At 45.4% G+C, this 24,274-nt stretch overlaps 1 protein-coding gene across 1 annotated transcript; it reads right to left on the reverse strand.

Annotated features, from left to right (window-relative positions):
- Positions 1-53: 53 nt before the first annotated feature.
- LOC125295677 (proline-rich transmembrane protein 3) lies at positions 54-20,125 on the reverse strand. Its single transcript, XM_048245032.1, has 4 exons — positions 19,874-20,125; positions 9,022-9,984; positions 8,402-8,698; positions 54-4,127 (listed from the first exon to the last, which is right to left on the reverse strand). Exons 2-4 carry the CDS (start codon positions 9,878-9,880, stop codon positions 2,110-2,112), a joined length of 3,174 nt encoding a protein of 1,057 aa, XP_048100989.1. The 5' UTR covers positions 9,881-9,984; positions 19,874-20,125; the 3' UTR covers positions 54-2,109.
- Between the last annotated feature and the right edge of the window lie 4,149 nt (positions 20,126-24,274).

Consider the following 24,274-nt stretch of genomic DNA (forward strand, 5'->3'; position numbering starts at 1 on the left):
GAGCTTGTCTTCAACGTATGACTGCACACAAATGAAAGAGAAACAAACTTCAGCATGAGAGATTGGGGAAATTTTTATTGTTGAGCAATTATATGACTCCTGCTCAGAGAAACATTTGGACACAAAGGACCCACAGTAGCAAGTGGCACACCTCTTATCGGCATGATTACTCATTCTCACAAGTCACAAATGTCTCATGTGTCCCCACAGAAATCATTATGACATGGTCACAGAAATCACAACAACTGCAAAATAACACTACTGTCAACACTGACAACTTGTTACTTATCAACTGGTACCTGAGTGGGTCATTTAAATGGATAGAAACAGCAGACAGTGGCATTGACAGTGTCTGTACCACATCAACAGACCCCGGCCATACAGAAGGAGGTGAGGAGATGTGGGGAAACAGGAAACAGCTGACCTTGTTGCACAATAATGTTGATTTGACTTGGATAACACATGTATGCCTACTGTACTTTTGTGCTTGAAACGGTCCTTTCTCACAATTAATGATATTTTAGACCATCTGTAGGAAACATGCTTTACGGGGGGAGAATAAAACAGTTATACGTTATGAAGAGTTCGTATCTGTCTAGTATTGAAGCCTTTTGTTTATGAGACATTCTGTAATGTTAAAACGGTTAGTTTTCTGATCCTTCAAAGTGAGATCTCCAGGTTGAACCTTGTGTACAGTTTGTCTGTCTGTATGTGCGAGTCTGTGTCTCCCATCACATTAGATCAACAGCATGAGTTCATCAACTGTCACAAACATATCACTATCTTCAATCTTTTCTCTAAATATATATATCATTTTATTTACAGACACAAAAATAGGCGTATTTAAGTATTTACAAAAGAGTTTATGTTACATATGTATATGTGTATTGTATATGCCTGTATGTGTATCCTTGGAGAGAACTGATTATTGTGGTAATGTCTGGATATGACTAACACCACACTGGAAGTACAGTTTGGGCTCGAACTACAGTTCACTGCCTCCAGCACCAGTAACTTGGAATCACTCATTTGGAAAAAAACAATCAGTGAGAGAAATTAACTTACAAAATTCAGAACAATTAAGACATAATGTTTTGTCATGCTGGGTCAAATACCTCAAGAAAACACATAATACATCAAGACCAAAGTCACGATGTCAAGTCACAAAACTACAGAAATTGTTGACGGTGAAGCACTAAAAGAAACAAGAATAGATTCAAAAGTATCACATAGTGATTTATATTGATGCAAATATTGCAATCAATTGCGATCCCTCATTTTCTTACAGCATTCTGGTTGGTTAATGGAGAATATATGATTTATAAGACACAACAAATAAACATCAGTTTTGTGTTAACATAGGACCGCCTTTAGGCTGGGTTATATTGAAGATGTTTTTTTTTTTCCAATTTAGCCTCACAGTTCAGCTAGTGTTTGGAGAACAGCAGTTGGCTGTGAGCCCAACAGATTACCATAACACTGGTCAAGTAAGCAGCCAGGCTTTGCCTTACGACTGTCATAGATGGCACATGTTTACTAAACACAAAAAGGTTGAGAGGTTGTAGACAGTGGTGAGTACACAGCCAACAGTTTCACAAAACACATCACTGAGTTCACAGGAGTTCATGGGCCATCAGATAAAAACAGATCATCACATACATAAACATGTCTGAAATGTACTAACACTAACATAATCCATAAACTGTCTGCGAGATGTGAATGATGAATGTGAAATGTATGCCATCCTTTATAACATTGATCATTGTTATCATCATATGCACACGTGCATGCACACACAAGCACAAGCATACACACAAGCACACACGCGCATACAAATGTGTGTTTGTGTGCGTGTGTGTGTACAAGCACACACACACACACGTACACTTACATACACAAGCTTTGCAAGTCATGTGTGGTACTCTTTCTGCCAGCTTGCTTTTTAGCATGGCTATACCCTACCAGCCATTGTTATCATCATATGCACACGTGCACACATCTGATTCTCATAGAGTGTGTCCTGTCGGCATGCGGGTCCCAGAGTGTCCTCTTGTGACCTCTGGGTGACCTTCTGGCTGACTTCTACAGCCGGCGGTCAGACCAGCACCATCACAAGTCAATGATATCACTGCTCACGCTCGCTGAGTCATCCTGGCGGCTGACCTTTAAAAACTGCTTGCCGGCCGAGCTGTCCAGTTCTGAGCCGGTTCTGTCCAAATCAGGGGTCAGGAAAGGTCGCGTGTCCTCGCCGGCTGGGGTGAGGCGGTCCAGGCTATTGCAGGACGGACGCAGCGACACGGGGCAGGACAGTGATGAGGGCACCTGCTGCTCCACTACCCAGCGTGGGCCCTGGTGCGTGGGGGTCGGCGGCGCTGTGACCTGCCTGCTGGGCACGGCACTGTCCACTACGCGGTCCAGCGCCTCGGAGGACTCGGTGAGCACCGTGCCACTGCTGTCCGACAGCGTGAGCTGGGGGTCACTGTTGCGGCGCAGCCAGGGTCCCGGAGAGGGTGGCTCTGGGGAGGGCGAGGGCGACGGTGGCCGCAGCGGTCGGAAGAGACTGCCCCCATGCAGCAGGTGCTCGCGGTGCAGCGCCTCGTCAATGCTGCGGCTCAGGTCGATGGGCGAGGGCGGGCGCAGGTCGAAGTCGCAGAGCGACACGGACGACTCCTTGTCGCGGTCCAAGCTGGAGCTGAGCGAGCGGGCAGGGGTGCGGGTCAGAGCCTGCAGCCGCAGCAGTGACCCTCCTCCGGATCCCTGCTGCCGGGAGCGGTTGCTGTCCTTGGGCTCGCGGTTGCGGATCAGGCTCTTGCTGATGTCGGCGCCAGAGCGCTCCTGTCCGGCCCAGTTGTTTGGGAGCTCGCCGGCCACCGCTCCTCCACCCGACCCGCCCGCCCCGTTGGCTCCCGCCCCTGCGCTCTCCGACTTCCTCCCCGGACGCCCTTTGAGGCTTTGCACGATCTTCGCCCAGCACGTGTGCGGGTGGGAGATGGCCGCCGTCTGGCAGGGGGAGGAGATCTCGCCGGCGCCGCCGTTCGCTCCGGCCCCTCCCGCCGCCCCTGCGGTAGACCCCCTTGCCCCTCCGCGGGGCCTCCAGAACAGCCAGGACGCTATGAGCAGCAGGCAGAAGGCCCAGGCCAGCTCCAGCATCCGCGCCCAGAACATGTTGAGCCACCAGGCCCAGCTGAAGTGCCGCCAGTCGCCCAGCATGCCGTAGATCCACAAGCAGGCGTGTATGTGCAGCAGGCAGCACAGCGCCCCCAGCAGGGAGCACACCGCCAGCACGCGGCCCAGCGCGCGCCACAGCCACCGCCCGCCCGCCTTGCCCCTATGCTGCTCCTCCTGTTGGGCACACGCCAGCCGCGGCAGCACCAGGCACAGGAAGCCCAGGCAGAGCACCAGGCCCGCCAGCAGGGTGAGGCTCTGCAGCACCATGGGCACGGCGGGCGAGAGCGCTGGCGACAGCAGGTCGCCCGCCAGCAGCAGCGTGCACTGCAGCACGGCCAGCACGGCCAACAGGGGTGGCCGCAGCAGCGTCGGCGGCACCAGCTCCAGCTCCAGCCCGGCGCCGCGCACCACCAGCGCCGCCAGCGCCGCCTGCGCCCACAGCAGCAGCGGCAGCGGCAGAGTGACCAGCGCCGCGACGCCGGCCTGCGGCAGTAGCCGCCGCGAGCCGTACGGGTCCAGGAGGAAGTGGGCGCCGCGCAGCGCCCCTACCAGGAGCAGGAACCCGTTGGAGAGCACCAGGGCCCCCCGCGACGGGCAGCTGGCGGCCGGGGACAGCGCCAGGCCAAGGGCGCCCCCTGCAGCCAGGAGAAGGAAGAGCGCGGCCGAACCGAACACGTGGAGCTCCCAGGCGAAGGAGAGCGTGCGGCTCAGGTCGGCCCAGTCCAGAGACGTGCCGTTGGGGCCGAGGGGCTCGTCCATCACCTCACGGCTCTTAGGGACCACGCAGCCCTTGGTCCCCTCCACGCACGGGGCTACGGAGGAGGAGGTTGAGGGGCTGGGCCGCCACACCGGGGGAGGGATGAGCGCCATCGAGCTGGAGCCGCTCCTCTTCTTCCCATCTCTGCCCACAGCTCCAGGTCCAGGAGTGGTGGGAATGAGACTGGATGGAGAGATCACTCCTGCAGACAGAGAAAGAGAGAGAGACGTAAGTTCCCATCACAAGGTAGGCTGGGTGAACCCAGCCTGATCTGATGGCGATTTCTTTTTCGCCCTGCAGCTCAGGCTGGAAACCTGGGCATCTTTTTCTGCTGCTTCCGTTACAATTTTGCCGGGACCAATCACAAGCTGGCTTGTCCACCTGGCGTGCTATTGGCAGGTTTAAAACGATGACGATAGCGGGAGAGCCTGGAGTTTTCACGTCGCTCTGCAAACGTCACCCGGTTCGTTGGTCAGATTGGTGAATGACTATCAAATTGCGTACAGAGTCCTTTGAACTATGCCCGTTGATCACGCCTCTTGTGCAGTAGAAAATACATAGCGGACTCCCCAGACCAATGTTCAATCTTAAAAGATTGAGCTTAGTCTGGTGAAAGACAGACTAATCACAAGGGACAAACTGAGCAAAAGCACTACCTACTTCTCGCCAGTAGGTGGAGAAACTAAACCTTTTTAGTGTGGCATGGTCAGGCATCTAAACGACCTCTGGAGAACTTCAGTGCCAGTTAAATCTGATTTACGGAATCTCATAATCAGGGGATAGCAGAGATGGATCACAATTAAGAAAACATTGCTGATGATAAAGTAGTGTAAGTGGATAGCTAAACTTTTCCGTGAGTGGTAAATGGTATTCAATGTGAATGTAAATTGAGTACAATGTTCAACTTGAGTACAATGTTCAATGATCAATGTTATCAAGGTTCACTATAAACATTACTGCACTGATGACATGCAGCATGTCTTCTCCATACATTACACATTAACTACCACTGACACTACCATAATCTATAACGACTGTAAACAACCTGTCAACAATCTCCACATACCCAGCACCTTCAGAACACAAATGTACTCAATATCAATATCACTAACAAGCTTCCATGAGGGAACTCCAGAAGGAACGGATATTATGTAGATCTAAAGACAAATTGAATAAGGCTAATGTATGTGTGTATCTGTATCAGTATGCTTGTATGTGTGTGTGTGTGTGTGTGTGTGTGTGTGTGTGTGTGTGTCTTTGTGCTTGCATTTATATTCATGAGTGTGTGCTTAAAGTTCACATCTTATGTAACGCCCTAGCAGCAGGGGTCGGATTCAACCTGTAGTGTTTCCAAGACAACAGAACAGATTATGCTGCACACTCAGAGCCCCTCTAAGGCACACACTCACGAGCCCTCCACATTACAGGAGTACTAGAGGAGCCTGTGAGGACACACACCTTTCTGCCCTCATAAAGGAGGTCCTGTCCTGTGACTGTGTAAAACCAACACAGAGTATGGCCAGATAACACACTCCACCTTATCCTGCCTTTGTGCTCTCTCTCTCTCTCTCTCTCTCTCTCTCTCTCTCTCTCTCTCTCTCTCTCTCTCTCTCTCTCTTTCTTTCTCTCTCTCCCACACTCTCACACACACACACCATTATATAACTGGTCTCTTCACTTTCACTGACTGAGATATAAAGTATAGATGAAGCTAATATTTGTGAATCAAAACATTACCTGACCTCAACAGTGCCATGGGCAAGGTCAAAGATTTGCATTGTACTTTAAATGACTGAGAGAGAGCAGACACACAGAGGCACACACACACAGGCACACGCATACACATACACATGCGTACAACCACATGTGCACGCACGCACGCACATGCACGGCCACACGCACGGCTGCACACACACACACACACACAAGCATGCACACACGCAAGCACGCACATGCAGTTCCACTAATAAAAAGAGACTTTACGTGTTTATATGACATCTCTTTTCATATTTCATTCTAATATTTCCATTAAGAAATCAATTTTGTGAAGCCACAGGAGAGGACAGCAAACCAAAGTAATATGAAATGTGGTGGAACATTGCAGGCAAAAACAGTAGCAGATGTAGACACTTACACAAGCAAATAAACACACACAAACATGTTCGTGTTTGTGGCAAGAAAAACTGTTGAAGCATAACAGATTTTTTTTTATTCCGTATGAACCCAGTATAGCTATCCTGAATGCTACACAGACAGAGAACTTAAGTCCCTCACAGATCTTTTTTGAGCTATAAGACTCAGACATACTCCAGATGTGCTCCTCAGATTTCACAGTGAGGGCAATTCACAGACATACACACAGAAACACACACACACACACACTTCATTCTTTATGTCTACACACGTGCTCACCCACCCACCCATATGCACATACCTTTCACACACACCCAGACCCACTAGATGAACGCACCACCATGCACATGTCAAACACATCCACCACACATCCGCCTCTACCCACATGCATGCGCACACACACATACACACACATACACACACACACACACACACACACACACACACACACACACACACACACACACACACTTAGTGAGAGAGAGATAGAGACACATATGGCAGCTATAGACATAAAAGCAATCAGCTGTAACCACAGACACAAATGCAAACACACACGCACACACACACACACACACATTGCTTGTGCAGGAACTCAACCCAGCAGTAGTCGCTCAAGAGGGCTTTTGAGCGACTCACCAACCACTATGGCCAGCTTTCTTTTTCCCATCCCTTCTCTCCAACCCATCTGCTTTTCATTAATCTGCCTCTCTTTCTCTCCCTCCCTCCTTCTCTCTCTACCTCCCTCTCTTTCCCTACCTCTCTCTCTCCCTCTCTCTCCTTACCTCTCCCTCTCTCTCCCTACCTCTCTCTCTCTCTCTCTCTCTCTCCCTCTCTCTCTCTCCATACCCCTCCCTTCCTCTACCTTCCGTTCTGACACACAATCTCCCAAAGCGTTTTATTTCCGTCCTTCCCGGCTCTTTCATCCTTTATTTCTTCATCTCACCCACCTCTGTTCTCCTCTCTCATCTCTCCCCCCTGGCACAGTCCCATTCCTGGCTGCTGATTGTACATCACTGTACACTGCACACAGACATACACACACACACACACACACACACACCTTACACACACACACACACAGACACACACAGACACACACATTGACAAAGAGGAAGAGATGAATAAACTGAGATGATAGAGAGAGAGAAACCCACACAGATTCTAGTTAAGAAAGGGCATTTTGGCCGTATAAATGTCACAATATCCCAGGTTGTTTTTGCAATAGTTCCACATTCAACATGTTTATGGTTAGCTATTAAAATATGTATGTTACATACAATAGTTAGGTAGTTAGTTAGAAGACTAAAGTACGCAAACACAATCTAAAATGTAAAGAAACCCACAGTGCAACCTTGTACTCAAATATCAAATCCTCAGCCCAGATTTGCATGACTAAAAGCACATTCTTAGCCTAGGCTACCTTTTGCGAAACACTACACACGTTTCTCTACTTTAGACCGAAATCAAACATAACATGACGTCACTTCTCTACCATGTCCAGACACCTTCAAAATACCACGATCATGACCTAACTGACCAAACACAGCTATCAGGTGTTAAGATACTTTGGTGCTCAACTGTAAACTCAGGCCTAAGCACTGAAAAAGGCAACAGGTGAGTTTCTTCAACAGAAATGGAAAGCATTTGGAAATGGTATCATAGCATTCTTTTTTATTCACATTTTACAAAGTGTCCCAACTTTTTCGGAATTCGGGTTGTACCTAACCCATGAACCGATTGATCAAGCACAATTATCGGGTGTAAAGACACTTTAATTTGAGGGATTCTGCTACTTGGGTGTGGTGTTGTGTTTATTGACGTGTGTAGTGTTTCGAAACCTGCTTGGGCCCAGCTTTCAAAATTGTGCTTAAGCAATTGAAAAACAATGCAATGCACTGCTTTAAGATCAGACAGAGCACGTATTAGGAAAGGGTCACCCTGTAGGGCACATTCCCATGGAAAGCATTCAAAAGCTGTGCATGTTAATGCCATTTTTAGGCAATAAAACATCCAGTGGTTGGGCCCCAGCCGTGGGGCACCTGCACTGAATGCTGGTGACCCAGATCCCACCCCGATTCTCACTTCCTGTCATTCTCCACTGTCCTTGGGCATAAAAAGCCCAAAAAATATACTTTTTAAAAAAAAATCCAGTGGTTGAGTGCATACCTTAAAAAGGTAATTTATGTAATTTTCTATATGTAATTTTCCATGTACTGGAATAACTTTCTATACCAGGCTGTATGATGCTTGACACCCCCCTTACCCACCACAATGCACATGCACACCCAATACACTACAACCATGTCCTCACTCAAACATTCCTGACACACACAGTCTTACCTGTCCTAGTCCGTTTCCCATTTCCAGTGGTTAAGGTTAGGTTAGGAAATGTAAGACGTATGATATGAGTCCTATTAACTGTTGGTCCTCTGGGCACGGCCTCCTTGGCTAGATGACTGGTGGTTGCTGTAAAGGTATCCTTCAGTGTTGTGCTGTCAGCCCGCTGACCAGTGGGACTGGAAGAGGGCAGCTGGGGAGTGGCAGTGCTGGTCAGGGCAGGAGTTGCCCCAACTGGAGCATTTGTGCTTCCTGCTGACTGGGTTCGATGAGTGCTATTCCTTAACCCTGTGTCAGCAGCTGTGAAAGGGTAACGTACAGTGATGCCCAACAGAGAACACTCTACATGCATTGCAGCTATTAAAACAACAAAAAACACATTTGTAATGGATCTGGGAAATCCCATCACATGGTGAAATCAAAAATCCTTGATTGCTGTTCCGTTTCAACCCTTTCTGGTGAAATGTCTCCAACTTAAGATTCTGATACCATCCTAGCACATCCTGGATACTGTCCCCTAGCAACATCTTGGATACCATGTTGCTAGGATATATCAGAATCTTAAGTTGGTGAAATTTCACCATGTGATCTCATCACATTTGCTATTCTCATATCTGACTTACCTGGTTGAAACCCCGCAGTGCTAACTGCTGTTGTTGTCACTGCAGCAGTTGAACTCTCCCAGTCACTCTGGGAGTCTGTGGGTGGTGGAGATGTCTTAGCTGGTCTGCCTGGTGTGGGGACGGGCCGCAGTATGATGCTAGCAGTGGGTCGGGGCTGCGCCTCCGCCATTTTGGTCAGTGTGGTGCTAGTGCTTGTTAGCTTCCTAGGCGGGAGTGGGCTTATGGTCACAGTGACTGGTGAACCGTCCGGCGTCGTCTTGGAAACTGGAATGTCCTGATCACCTGATCCAGCTGGCGGCGAGGCTCCTTCTGTGGGCGATTGGATTGGTCCCTCGGTGACCACCGGTTCCAACTTCGCGGACACCTGAGTGGTACTGTGGACTGCACTCTGACTGGACTCAGTTAGTCCAACTGCCTCCTCCCTGAGAGATGATGATCCTGGTGTCCAAGGCTCAGTGGCAGGATGGAGACTTGAGGGGAGTCCACCTCTGGCTCCCGTGGACAAAGGTCCAGCTGAACTGGAAGCAAGTGTGGTCTTTGTGTGAGACACATCTGTGTCTGCACCTCCTATAGGTCCACCATTTTGCTGGAGCGACTGAGTTCCTACAAATAGAGAGTCTTTATCCACAGACTCTGGGGAAGCTGTGCCCTTCATTGTCTGTGACTCAGTCTGTCTCCGAGTGGAGTGTTTAAATGGCACATGTGTCAGCCCAATGGCATGTGTGGAAAGCACGGCCTGTTGCGTGGGTTTGAGGGGTTCTGTGCCTAGGGCCGGGGCTTGGGAGGGTCTTAAGGAATCCTGTGCCACTATTGGCCACATAAGGGCCAACAGCATGGAAAAACTCAGAAGGGACGTCATGGCAACCGCTGGCCCCTGAGGTGCTTCTCTGAGCAAAGTTCTGATAAGCTCCTCTCTGACAGGCCTTGGTTCAAATGGCTTCTATCAATCCATTCTTCTGAGGCCTGTAAAAACACAAAATACGTGGATGTTTAGATATGTGCAAAACAAAGTGCACACAAACACGCACTCAAACATACACAAACATGTACTTACACGCACATAAAAGACATAGAGTCACCTTTGAGGACACTAAATAAAAGTGACTGAGACAGGGGAAGACTCCAGGCGATAACTGAAAATCTGGGTCACAGAGTGTGCTGTGTGTGTGTGTGTGTGTGTGTGTGTGAGAGTGAGTGAGTCAGTGAGTGTGTGTGTGTGTGTGTGTGTGTGTGTGTGTGAGAGAGAGAGAGAGAGAGAGAGAGAGAGAGAAAGAGTGTGTGTGTGTGTGTGTGAATGTGTGATTGTGTGTGTGTGTGTGTGTGTGAGGTCTATTCTTCCTTCCTCCTGTTCATATTTGTTTGAGAAAACCTTCTCGGTCCTGAATAACTGTCTGGGTTGTGAGGTATAGCAGCTCAGCTGTCTACATAAGGTAACATGTGAAGATGTAAAGGCTTCTTAAGCAAGTAACACATTGTTTGTTTGAAATTATTCCGTTGGGGATGCATGTAGTAGCCGAGTGGTAATCGGGAGAATCAGGAGAATTCCCGGTCAGCCGGTAACATTTTGAGGCCAGGCTGATTACAGTGAGCTTAAAAAGGGCATGTTATCGCTGTTGAGTTCTTTGCTGCACCCTCCAGCAACCTGGACGGTGTGACTGCAGCCCCTCAACCTCAGTCCCCACAGCCCCGGTAACAACTATGATGACCTGACATGATGCAAGTATACGAGATGGCTACAAGATGGCTACAGTCTACTGAAGATTGTAGATGAGTGACCGTGACATGTTTAGGTATTTCGGATTTCCCTGGCTAAAAAAGGAATCAGGCCACACTACCTGCTCCCTTGGAGAGGGGGCCACTGGAGCTTGAAATCTCCCGATGTGTAGTGCCCCACTCTTCCCCTGGATGAATGTGTGGGTTGCATACATATGTATATAAATATGCAAGTACAAGAGTGAGGGAGGTTGTATGTGTGTGTGTGTGTGTGTGTGTGTGTATGTGTGTGTGTGTTGGGATGAGTCGGCTTCTTCAGAAACCGCTGACCAACAGCCTACTGTAGGTCTAGTGTTGAAATATAGCTGAATATAGTGTTGAATATAGCCAAAATTTCCCTCGGGATCAATAAAGTAACTATCTATCTATCTATCTATCTATCTCTATCTATCTATCTATCCGCAAGCCTCCAAAACAGCAAATGCTAACCTTAACTCAGAAACAAATTACTTGTAGGAATTATCATCACACTAAAATATATTAATCAGTGTGTGTGTGTGTGTGTTTGCCAGCCAGGACAGCAGCCATAACAGTAGGTGTCTCACCACCAGTGCATGTTACAGTACTGAAAACAGTCGTGCTGCTTCCACTGGGTACCATAACAGTGTCTGCTTCTAATTCTGATCAAGTGACATGGAAAATCCTGCATGATTAATTCAACGCTAAAGTGCAGGTGACTCCTGTTTAAGACGTGCCTTCATTGGCAGAGGAGACAACCTGTTAAGGCACATTTCAAATGTTTAATACACACATCTTCTCAAGAGACTTCTCAAGCATGCAGTGGATTTAATGCACCACTAGTATGGTATATAGAGATAGCAATAATAATGACCACCGCTAAGCTAGCGAAGCGGTCATATAGGGATTGTCAAAGTTGTATGTAGCCCCACTAGACTTTTACGGAAAAATTTTGTTTCGTCCCCGGGGGCCACTCCCCCCCCGTGCTGGGCCCCCTGAACCGCAAAAAAAGCAGTTTTTCCAACTAATAACTACCTGAACCGTGGCACTGAGGATGAAGAATCTTTTATGGTATGTTGGTCTCAAGGGCCCACATCAATCTGGCCCATAATCACTGATTTGTGATTTGCACCCCCCCGGTAAAAAATGAAAATGCAATATTATTCTGCTTTAATCGCCCCTATCTTCAGTTAAGATGTTCAGAACGGCACCAAATTTTATGTGTATGATTGACCTGGCATTCCCTGGGGGTATGCCAAGTTTCATAGAATTTCATCCATGGGGGGGTCTAAAGAAAAAAAATAATTACATAATACATAATTACAAATTCAGTAGGATTAAAAGAAAGCCAAAATAAATATTCATCATCATCATCATCATGGCTGCATTTCCAGTATTGGCGATAAGTAGTCGTTTGTCCACTAGATGGCGCATCGTTGCAGTGAGACGTAATTTTGTTGGAAGTTAAAAGTGGGTTGGAAAAACAATGGACGCTTCCTACAAGGACTGTATTTAAACTATAGTTTACCGCAGAGAACGTCTAATAAGAATAGGATGATGTTCACATGAAATGTAATTCCCATTTCTTCTTGAAGCCGAAATAAATCTGAGGATGTTTATCGGACATGCTTGGTTTTTACTGCAGGTACGTTCATCTTATAATATCAATAAGGACCTAGGTAATGTTACCGTTAGTGTTGGTTGAGTGATGGAGGCCAATTTGATTGATTGCATTTGTAGAAAACTATAAATGCGGTTATACCAAGCAAATCGATAGCAGCACTGTAATTGTATCTTTCGACTGTCATTTGTTGCTAGGGTTGCAAAGGGGCGGAAAATTTCCGGTAAATTTCCAGAAACTTACCGGGAACTTTCCATGGGAAGTTAAGCTGGGGAATTTTGGAAATATTCCAAATTGGAAACTTTCATGGAATTAAAGGAAATTATGGGAATTAATGGGAATTTACGGGAATTAACTGGGAGTTTTTAGTAATTCCTACTGTTTCATATACAGACATTAACATTTTGTTTCGTAATAAGCAATATGATTTGTTTGTTCGTATTTTCGTTTAGCTTAGCATACAAAGATAGCTAACATGCTAGCGGGAATCCCATTCTCTGCCTATGGTTTACTAGCGTGCTAAGCTAGCGACACTGAAACCACTGAACCGTCCAAGATACACCACGCCACTCAACAACAAAATCCAATTGGTTGGAACATTGACTGACAATCAGTTTGTTCAGTTAGAATCCCAGAAAATGGTAAAACAAATAATGACACAACATACCACCCCAACCCAACCTTATAGATTATGTAAATTATATATCAATTGTCAAGCTTAATCAGACAGATTAATCGTCCCATTACAGTTTATGCAAAATGACGTACACCCATTTGAATGAGGACAAAAGTGACGACAAGCCTATAACTGGGCAACTCTGTTTGCAAACTTCCCCCAGTTTCACACCAGTTATTCCCACATGAGATAACATTTTCACTGGGAATTTATTTTCCCCATGCACATGAATGCATCATAGGTTTCCTTTATGTCTAGTAGCCCTTGCTGTGTGCATGGGATTGACGCCTGTGCAGGGTAGAAATTTGAATGCAATTGCATTAAATCAGGTTGTTTTAACTAATATTATGCTGCAAGATGGGGTTTTGTCCACTACATTTAAGTTCCCTGTTATAGACTAACTTGCCATATTAACAATTCCCAGTTTATTCCCATTAATTCCCGTTTATTCCCGTTAATTTCCGTATATTCCCGTTAATTCCCATGGAAAGTTTCCAACTTTGAAAATTCCCGGAATTTTGCAACCCTATTTGTTGCACGTGCTACAAAAATCATTCTGTGCAATGGAAGATTTACCAACGTTACACCGGTCTGATACAGTTTTGCCTATACGTGAGACTGTTTTAAGTGCGTGCAGGGTGTGAGAGGGGAATCGATGTGCTTTGATTCCAGCTTGGTAGTTGTAGTCTGTGAAATTAAAAAGCACGTGTGTGTGAAGTATCCAAACAATGACACCTTCATTTCATTATGTCTGCTTTAGTAACACACCTTAAGCTACTGTGTAGTGGGTCCCATTTAGAAGTGGCTACTTCATTCGCGCTTTCCTTGACTCATGGAGCTGCGTGAATTTTATTACAACTTTTCGCACACGATATGGCAGTTTAAGTCCGCTTGATAGGCCTACTGTAAAGGCGTGAAGCCATTGGTTTCAAAGGAGATTTTATTTGTGTCGCCAGCATAGCCTATTGACAATTTATGTTGTAAATAGGCCTACCTTATAAGCCTACCTGTAGCTTAGGGAAGCTAACAGCTTTCTATTAGGATCTAGTTTGTTAGTTACAGTTTTGTCATAACACCCTGATGCATTTTTGCATTTAGAATGGCCAGAGCGTGGATATCTCAATCGGAAAATTAAACAATATCGGGTGCCTATGGACTAGGCTGGGTGATCTGCCCGCTATTTATTTTTTGATTTCTTAAAAGATTGAGCTTGGTCTGGTGAAAGCCAGACTAGCCATGGACCTCAGTTACACAATGCAAGGGAACATGAATCAGCCTATATTTGCACAAACAATAACGGACAACAGCTCTTCAACTTTGGCCCGTTAAAATGTGTATGAACAGTCTAGCGACGCATTTCATCAAGGCCCATTTGGACATGTCAGTTATTTACACCACTGGTTAGATGTAAAACAGCATTTCGTTTCAGACTACTGTTACTTAATTTGTGCATTAACAATAACGTTTCAGACTACTGTTACTTAATTTGTGCATTGACAATAAAGTATTACATGAACTAAAGATGACTAAAATCTTATGTAGAAGAAGAAACATTCACAAAAAACCCATCCATCCAAAAATGACCTTTGTTTTTGATAGCTGTTGAAAACAGCATGGAACTGACAGAGATGTTTTTGTTTATAAATAAATAAATAAATAAATAAATAAATAAATAACATTATGCTGATACCTTTTGCTTTTCCCAAATACAATGTAGCCTACAGGTGTAAGTGACCTTTCATCAATCCAGTTGCAATGGATGAACTGTGATGAACTGGCCTACTTGTGATTGTTTAGAGATTTTAAAGGTTTTATAACAATGCTTCAATCTTCTTTGGCTATTCTACAATCTATTCACCTTTTCAGCACCAGTAGGCTACTTTCTGTGCAGCCGCACACACACACTCAGGCATGCCAAACAAGCATACACAAAAGTTTCAAGAGTGGGGGACGGAGTAAAAGATGGAGACAAATTGAAGTGTGATTTATTTTCGCGGAACGGATGTACAGGACTGAGCGGCGGTCATATTTTGTACCGCTATGTGGTACATCTAGTTTACTAAATGTTCCCAAAATAAATGTTGTGTGTGAGTGAGGAAGTATAACTGAAGTATAACAAACTTGCACAATTGAAAAACCATCATATAACACATATATAATCCCTTTCCTCTCTCTCTGTATTGCGACTCTAAGCTCTTTACCATGAGTACCATTGTCTAGACAGAAAATTAGTGCAGACGTGTAGGCTATGACATCACGTCCATGCCAGCGAGAGGGGCAGGGCAGTGGGGGAAGAGAAAGAGCGTGGAAGCACTGACACACTACTGACACACACACACACACACACACACACAGGCAGGGTTGAGGGGGGAAAGTGAGAGGGTGGAAGCCCTGACACACGCTCTGCCTTAGGCATGTTAGTGACATCACCCACCCCCACTGGGTGATTTAAAGCAGCTGTTGGCATCCCAGTCATCAGTCACCTAGCACCCTCCCAACGTTGTCCAATAAAGCAAGTCATTCAACTACCACCCCAACCCACCCCGCCACAACATCCTGCATCTGTCTGACTCAGAGCACACTGATCCATCCTCGTTCTGGATATCATCTTTCCGATTGGGTATGGAAGACGAGCCGGGCATGCTGGTCCTGGATCAGGATGGCGGCTTATTAGCAGAGAGACTGCAGAGCCTCTGAGTCATCTAGTCCAGACCACAGTTCAGAGTACAGTTGTAGGATCCACACCACACCACACCACACCCACTGAACAAACACATTAAGCACTGACCCAAGCACACACGTGAAGCCTGTTACACACATTACACCCACTCTAACGGCAACTCTCCCCACGGGGGACCCGCTGGCGAAACTAATCTAGTTAAGGCACATCCTGTGGAATTGCACGGTCGCTGTAACCTTGTGTCTGTCTGTGTGCTCTGTGCTGTCAACAAAGATGCACAGCTGATGTTTCAGGAGCTGGCTTTCATGTAATATATACACTTCTTTTAAAATGAAGGTGTTAGAAGCAACACAAACAGTGTTGTCCCTATCTGGACATAGAGATGTGTTAAAAAAAAGTTGTGTTATTTTCAACACATTCGTTTTAAGAGTGTAGAGCATGATTTGTGCCTAGGCTTAATTCCCCCTTTTTTATCCCTTTTTTTTGCTCTTCATACATTTCCTTATTCCCTGCTCCCTCTCTGTGTTTATGAGGATACCAGTTACCTCCCATCACTCCTTCTCTACCTTTCTCTTGGTGCCGTCTCTCCTTCCCTCCTTTGCTCCCCCTGTTCACTTTCTCTTTCCCAGCATCCTCTCTCTTCTGATTCTACGTATCTCTGCGTGTACCTTTTCCCCAGTAGTCCAACGTCTCACTTTAACGAGGTAAGCGTCATGGAAGATTTACACAGATTGGAGAGAGATCACGCAAAAACAAAGATGCCAACAGAGATAAACTGAGCAACTGACATTGAAAACATATAAGGCCTGAGCGATGTGTTTTGGAGGAAGAGGAGAGAGAGAAGGAATGAGGGCCAAAAGAGGAAATGTTTCAGGCAAGAGGTAGAAACCTTTCCTGGCAGAGGCAGCCTCTTTCCATTGTCTGAAAGAGAAAGAGAAAGAGTGGGAGAGAGAGAAAGAGTAAGAGAGAGAGAGAGAGAGAGAGAAAGAGCAAAAGAGAAAGAGAGAGAAAGAGTGCTAAAGAGAGTATGAATGTGTTTATGAAAGCATGTGTGTGTGTGTTTCTGTGTGAGTGCAGGCTATATCATGCTTTCAACATGACACAGAGGGCAGTTAGGCTGGGTATTTATATCCAGTGATCTGTCCTCCGGGGCAGAAAGACCATCTCTCACAATCCCTCTATTATTCTGACACACACACTCTCACACACACACACACACACTCAAACACACACATACATACACACATGTACACACACACACACACACTCTCACTCAAACACACACACATACATACACACATGTACACACACACACATACATACACACATGTACACACACACACACTCTCACACACACACTCAAACACACACACACACACACTCACACACACACTCAAACACACACATACATACACACATACACTCTCACACACACACTCAAACACACACACATGTACACACACACACACACACACACACACACACACACACACACACACGCACACTCAAATATACATATACACGCACATACACACACACACACACACACACACACACACACACACACACACACACACACACACACACAGAGAATAGAAAAGCACACTCATAGACGTACATCTGTATGCTAAAATTAGATAACCCCAAAACACCATGACAGTAGCATGGTATAAGCAGAAACAGTGGCAAGTCAAATAAAATTCATCCCTCATAAACACAACTGTGCGCAAGCACACATGTCTTTTACGAGGACCCCTCCCCATGTGAAATGAGAAGAAGAGCCCCAGTGGTCTCAGCCTAAATCTGAAGTCGGCAGAATTTTCAGGTTTTGAAAGAAATGCTTGTTCGCTCTCACATACTTCTCACACACACACACACACACTCTCTCTTTCTCTCTCTCTCCTCTCGCTCTCTCTCTCTCAAACACACACACACATACACACACTTGCATATTTTGCCAGATTCTACCTAGTCAGACATTTCCGTTAATTTTGGGGAGTGTTTCCAGGAAGAGACAGAGGCCTGATTGTAGACAGAAGGATTTCAGCTTCTTCCCTCCCCTCCTGCTCTAGACCTGTGTGTGGGGGACAAACCCAGATTTGGGCAGACTGAATGAAAATGATTACATCTTTCAGGAATGCAAATATGTCAAACATACTGGAGTAGTAGTGCACTGGATGACTAGTATGTTGACAATTTCTCACAGAATCGTATGATAGGCTGTAACATCTGGCCCTCTCTCTCCCTCTCTCTTTACCTCTATCTCCTTCTCTCTTTCCTTCTCTTTCCCTCTCTCTTTTGCTCTAGCTTCCTCTCTTTCTTCCCTCTTGTGGCACTACATCTACGCCACGGAGTATGAGGCGTCATCATGTCTGTTCCACCTCTGCATCAGATGTCCTTCCACCTGTCCCTGTCCTCTACTCCTCTCTTTCATCTCTCTCTCTCTCCTCACACATCTCATCCATGTGTTCTGCTACTAGGGAGAGTCAGGACAGAAGTCAAAGGGCAAATAATGAGAAGATGTGAAAGATGTGAAGTATTTAAACAGTTCTCACACACTAATAAGTACACTTAAATAAATACGCTGTCCAGGGTCACCCACGGGACACCAAGCCTGCATGGGTTGAGGTATGGGACACAACACTATGGTGAAAAGTAGTAAACATTAGAAGATCTGAATTCTATATGGCAATATTTTTCATAGTAAGACCCCCAAAAAAAAAAAAAAAAGTGAAATCCATACATGTCCATGTAACTTTTACAATGCCTCAAGTTTTCTAGCTCATGTATCAGCTTTTAAATTCAACTAATAAGCCAATATCAAGTTGTTGTCTCTGCCCTTGTAGAGGCACTACTAGATTGTAACAACAATTCCGTTTTGAATAATGTTGCAATGCTCCAATAGGTATGATATCTTAATAGACTATTTGATTGAGGAAAGCTTGCAGGCAAAGTATAGCTACCGGTATATATCATCTCAGGATGTATGTGTTTAGTCTGCTGTTAGTAGCCTACGGACTGTGTGATGAAACATTGATGCGGATTTGCAGTGTGAAATCAAAATAAACCTTGATGCTTTGCTCCCTGGAGCTACGCAACCATGTTGCTCAAACATGCACATGCAGGTTGTATGTTGAGATTAGAGGCATTCTCCATCCCAAACCCCAACGCGCTCTTTCTTTCTAATAAAACTACAGCACAGCCGTTTCTCAGGCAACAGTTTTGTTTTGCTTGACGTCTTCACGTCTTAATCTGATTTAAACACGTTGCGTCTTGATTCTACAAAGAAATTACGAAATCTCATTCAGTGGTTGGCGCCGTGACAGATGCGCCAGCAGTAAACACCAGTAACTTTTGCGGTGTTTTTGAAGCCTTATAAGATCCAGAAAGCGAACTGGCTGGTACATCCACCCCACTGTTCCAACGGTCCTTACTAATGAGAAACAGGTGTACCCAGATTCTCCAGGAGATCTGACCCCAACACCCAACTGAGAGTCGTTGGGTAACGCCTGTAAATTCACTCAAACGCGCACATACACAGAGAGTCCATAAAATTCCCACAGTCTGTCTCAATAAAAACCTCACAGTAGTACACGTGCCAGTGGGATACTTAAAGGCATCCTCATTAACCTCGCGTTACAATCTCACTAGTTGTTTTTTTCTCTCTCACTCACCGCCTGTACCACTAAATAGATCTAACATTTGCTTAAATGTTAGGCCACCGTTTTCCGAAGCTCTCAATTGAAAAGGACGGCAAAGTTTTCTCAATGCACCTAAGCCTATGGACCACACTGGACAGCCTCACAAGACATCCTAGGCTAAACGTTATAAAGCGAAGTCAGTATACCCAGTGTATTACCCCAAGGTGCCACTACCATTGGAATCAGGAACGGAACGGGTTGACTTTTATAGGCAATGCTATCGATTAATCATATGAGATGAGGTTATAGGCTATTGCATTTTGTTAGTCTATTATACGCGTGCCATACATCTTCGTCATACAGGTTACTCTCCTTACGTCACTACTGTACACACGCACAGACATAAAATCCGTCGACCAAGTAGCATCCGTAGGTACAATCCACATTTCAGGAATTCTCATAGTAATTGGTAATCGAGATGGAGGGCCTCGTTTAGATCTTACCTGCAGTGCTGGCCGTGTTAGGTTCCACTGCGGCGGCTGCGTCAGCCTGACACTCGACCTCCTATCACAACAGCGCTACGTATCTTGACTGTATTTTTGTTTCTGTGACCGTGTAACGGAGATGCCGCTATAACCGTTGGAACTATACACCGTATTCCCTCATAGCTTCTCCCTCCCTGTGCGATAGACATAGCTTGCTTTCAAATGTACGCCCCTTTCACCATACGCTCTCCCTACTTCTCCCTCCACACCTACACCCTCCCCTCATGCGCGCTCACTCGCACTCCCTCTCTCCCTCGTTCTCTCCCTCCCTCCCGCTCAGGCTCACATGCATATCAACATGATCGCCCCCAACCTTGCACTGTAAGGTTAGAATTACACAGCGAGGGACAATAACATTCCACTGCTTGTCACTTAAAGTCATTCCGTTGTTATTTATTAGTAGCCTATAATGCAATTGCCACGGGACATTAATATCGGCAGGATTATTATTGAAAAAATGTCCGCTATTCACTACTAGGGATATACTAGCAGTGGGAGCAGCTCTGAATGACTTACAGTTTGTTCTCAACTGTGAGAGACTGAGCTTGGATGGGAAGGTCTGCCTAATATTGTTTTGGCTTGTGCGTAAACGTGGCTTTGCCATTGACTGTCGGTGCGTCTGTCAATGCATGGCATGGCATGGCTTGCTCCCCAAACTTGTTTCCCTTGTCCTAGCTGCACCTACTAAACACACACACACACACACACACACACACACACACTTGACAAGTGCATCTAAATGTCCAACTGAACTAGACACATTAAAAAAAAGGAATTCATGAAGAAACCATGTGAATTCCCTTATTTACATTTCCTCATATTAGGCTGACATGGAAAATTGAGTGAAAATAGACAGTGGTACCTGACAACACAAATGTCCTCCATTTATCCTGCAAATGCATGATCATCAAAGGGATTATTTTCAGGAACAAATCTGGTAAAGCTTTTATTATATTGTGCACAATAATCCAATCAATCAAAAAACGTCATTCTCCTTAATGTAACCACCATAAAATGGAATTTCATTAGGCAACTTTTTTTCTATAATGGATGTCCTCCTCTTCTACTATTTTGAATATTGTATCGTAAATCTTTAATTGTGCTTTGTTTCATGGTGAATTTTATGAACAGTGATTTAAAAGCAAACTTGTGCTTGTGCTTGCTTTGAAAGTAGTCCTTGACTCAATGTGACTACTGGTCTGCTGATGGATGCTGAAATTAAGCACAATAAGAATGACTGAGGTTGTGCTGTTAAAAAATACTCAAATCACCAGCCTAGACACCAGTCCTTCAGCTGTACAACACACACAGTTACTCACACCACACACAGTGCCAGTTGAGCAGTCGGAACTAAAATAACTTGTAATAGGCTGAGGATTTCTATAAGACTATTACTTTCCCACTGAGCTGGCGGCAGGAAGAGAGAGGGATGGATGAAAGTGGAGTGAGAGAGTGACTGGGAAAGAAAAGCAGAGAGAGGAGTGGAGAGAATGAATGAGGGAGAGGGTGATCCACATCACCATACGTTCATGGCGTAATGTAGGCTAATTTAAAGGAAAATAACACAGAAATGTCAATGTTTTTTTAACACACTAACCCCTATCACTCATCACTAATTTATCTTGTAGATTTTTAAGGCCTGCAATACGTGTTAAAGTGTATTTTCTATATTTTATAAAACAAAGGCGGAATGTAATATACATTAATTGATGTTTTGTTTGTGTACGTGCTATTGCAACTGTTACATATCTTTAGATGTGTAAGAGTATAAGAGTGTACATGCACATAAATATGTGGGCATTCATCTGCATGCATGAATGTGTGTGTGTGTGTGTGTGTGTGTGTGTGTGCGCGCGCGCATAAGGTGTAGGTGTATATCCCTCGGTTTATGAGATTATGCTAATCTGACCGTCAGTGGGGCCGTTTAGCTGGTGATGCTCGTCTCACCCTGAAGGACCCTGTGATTCACTCCTCTGTGCTGGTGTCTACCTGCTGCTCCGAGACGCACATCTCAAGGGACCAGTCCAGACAAGACATGTCTCACAACACTACAGGAGACATACAGCCCAGTTTGACTCACTCAGGTCTCTGCTGACTTCCCCGGTGAATGCTCCACAGCACTGCGTTTCATCTCAGGCCCATAACCTCCTCACCTGAGGAAAGGTCCCTCTCAAGTACATTCAACATGAGGACTAGGGGGCTAAGCCCTTGAAAATCTCTGTAGCTAGTGGTCTAGACAACATAAGGGGAAATCCCCTTAAACGGGCCCCAGGAAAGAGGTTGGTGGCTGGGCTGGGCCATCTGAGTGGGGGCTCTCTTTCAGTTCACACGTGTGTGAGGAGAAAGGGTAGGACAATACTTACCCTTTCAATTCACTGGGACAAATAAGTTGACTTTTCCCCTAATATCATGTGATGAATGTGAGAGAGGGATAAAACAAAAGGATGGGGGGGGGGCTTTAAATACAGAACAGACATACATGGGCAGGCACAGCTGCTTCCCTCCAAGTTGACCACACATGGACACATGGACACACACACACAGACACACACACACACACACACACACATACACACACTCACACACAAAACACTTATTTGGTAATTGATGGAGCCTGCAGGATTGAATTCAGATTCTGAACAAAAAAAAAAAAACATAGAAGAAGGCAACAAAACAGCCTTGCACAGAGCAGGAACCTCGGATGCTTACAGGACTAGCCAACAATAGCAAAGACATTCCTCCCCTGAAAAGGAAAGGAACCTGTGCAGACAGCAGCCAGCTCAAGGGAAAGCTCGGTTTTCTCGGGTTGCTTCGGTAAATTGAAACAGGAGGAGAAGCGACACTAGTGCTTGTGTGTTCTTCACTCACACACATGACAATAGGTTGGTCTTATTATCTGCAGACATTGTCATTTACTCGAACATGGGTTCTCAAACACACACATGCCTGTTTCAGTTAAGGTAGATTTGTGTTTGTGGGTGCAAACATAAGTAAGAACTTGAGTGCAACATAGGCTACACTATTTTCCTATACTTTCCATCCATGTCTTAATGCTAAACGTGTGGCGCCTGTATACGTATGCATATGTGTGTGTGTGTGTGTATGTGTAAGAATCATATGTGGCACTTACATAATATTATACCACGTACACATTATTTAAATCTCAAGTAAGTGTCCTCAGTGTGGAGGTGGTGCCAATGCAAGGTCTTTACTCTGTCTTACTCTCCATCTGTCTCTCTCTCTTGTTCTTCATCTCTTTCTTTCCCACTCGCTGTCTCTCACCCGCCTACTCCATTTTCTCCCTCAATCTCTTCTTCTCTCTCTCTCTTCCTTTGCCCTAAAGCTGAGCAGCCTCCTCTGCCAGATACAACTGGACCAACGCTGAGTCACTGATTAGCACAGATGGCTACACACACGGCTACACACACACACACACACACACTTTACATAACTGCACACGTACTGTGGGCTAGAGCCCTTTTTTGTATTTACATAACGTTCATGCTGACATGGGGCATGCTTCTGGACAAACACATCAAAACAACTATTGTGTCAAGTCCTCATTTAAATATATCCTCAGTCTGAACTCTGGAGAATCAGGGGTGCACTGACACACATACACACACACACACATTTGCTTGGGATGCAGGAGACTAAGGTGCTTATTTTGCACTCACATGCACACGCACACACAGAGAGAGAGAGAGAGAGAGAGAAACAGCGAGACAGAGAGAGAAGACACAGAATAGAATTAGTCTGTCTCACACACAAACTTATGGAGACAGACAACTGTACAGCTATTAACAGAAGTGCTGACGAGGGAATTCAGATGAATGCTAAAGGGGATGACACTCCAGACCACACATAAGCACACACTAACTCATAAAAATATAGGCAGAGACAGGCTGTATATAGGCCTCGGGCACGCACATGTGATAGCTGTTTCCACATATGGAAAGCCTGCATGTGTTTCAGTCTGGTGTCATTCTTAGCATGTGTGCATGCCTGTGCATTAATGGCATACACTGGGAATACACATTGTATGCGTCACTTAGTTGTGGTCACAATTAGCCTTTCAACCTCAAGGGCGGCATGGTGCATGGTGCACTATAATAAAATCAGCTGATGTAGTTCTCTGTTGAAGTGGTCACATGTAGTGCAACCAGCTGGTGTTTGTTTAAAATGGACTGGGCCATGTTTGACATTGATCTTAGCAGATATCCACTTTTCTGGTGATGTTCAATATAATGCATTACAATGCCATGTTAAACAAATGGATGCATTCATATTGCTTTTCTGAGCCTCTAGCTGATTGCATAAACATTGATACAGAACCAGATATTTAAATGATGCTTTCCG

The sequence above is a fragment of the Alosa alosa genome, chromosome 6, assembly GCF_017589495.1.
Source record: "Alosa alosa isolate M-15738 ecotype Scorff River chromosome 6, AALO_Geno_1.1, whole genome shotgun sequence".
Lineage (NCBI taxonomy): Eukaryota > Metazoa > Chordata > Actinopteri > Clupeiformes > Clupeidae > Alosa > Alosa alosa.

Coding starts and splice junctions, on each gene's coding strand:
- LOC125295677 (XM_048245032.1), bottom strand. CDS start 9,880: ATGACGTCCCTTCTGAGTTTTTCCATGCTGTTGGCCCTTATGTGGCCA. Junction 8,699..9,021: donor CACTGCGGGGTTTCAACCAG/GTAAGTCAGATA, acceptor ACCCTTTCACAG/CTGCTGACACAGGGTTAAGG. Junction 4,128..8,401: donor TGGGAAACGGACTAGGACAG/GTAAGACTGTGT, acceptor CTCTGTCTGCAG/GAGTGATCTCTCCATCCAGT.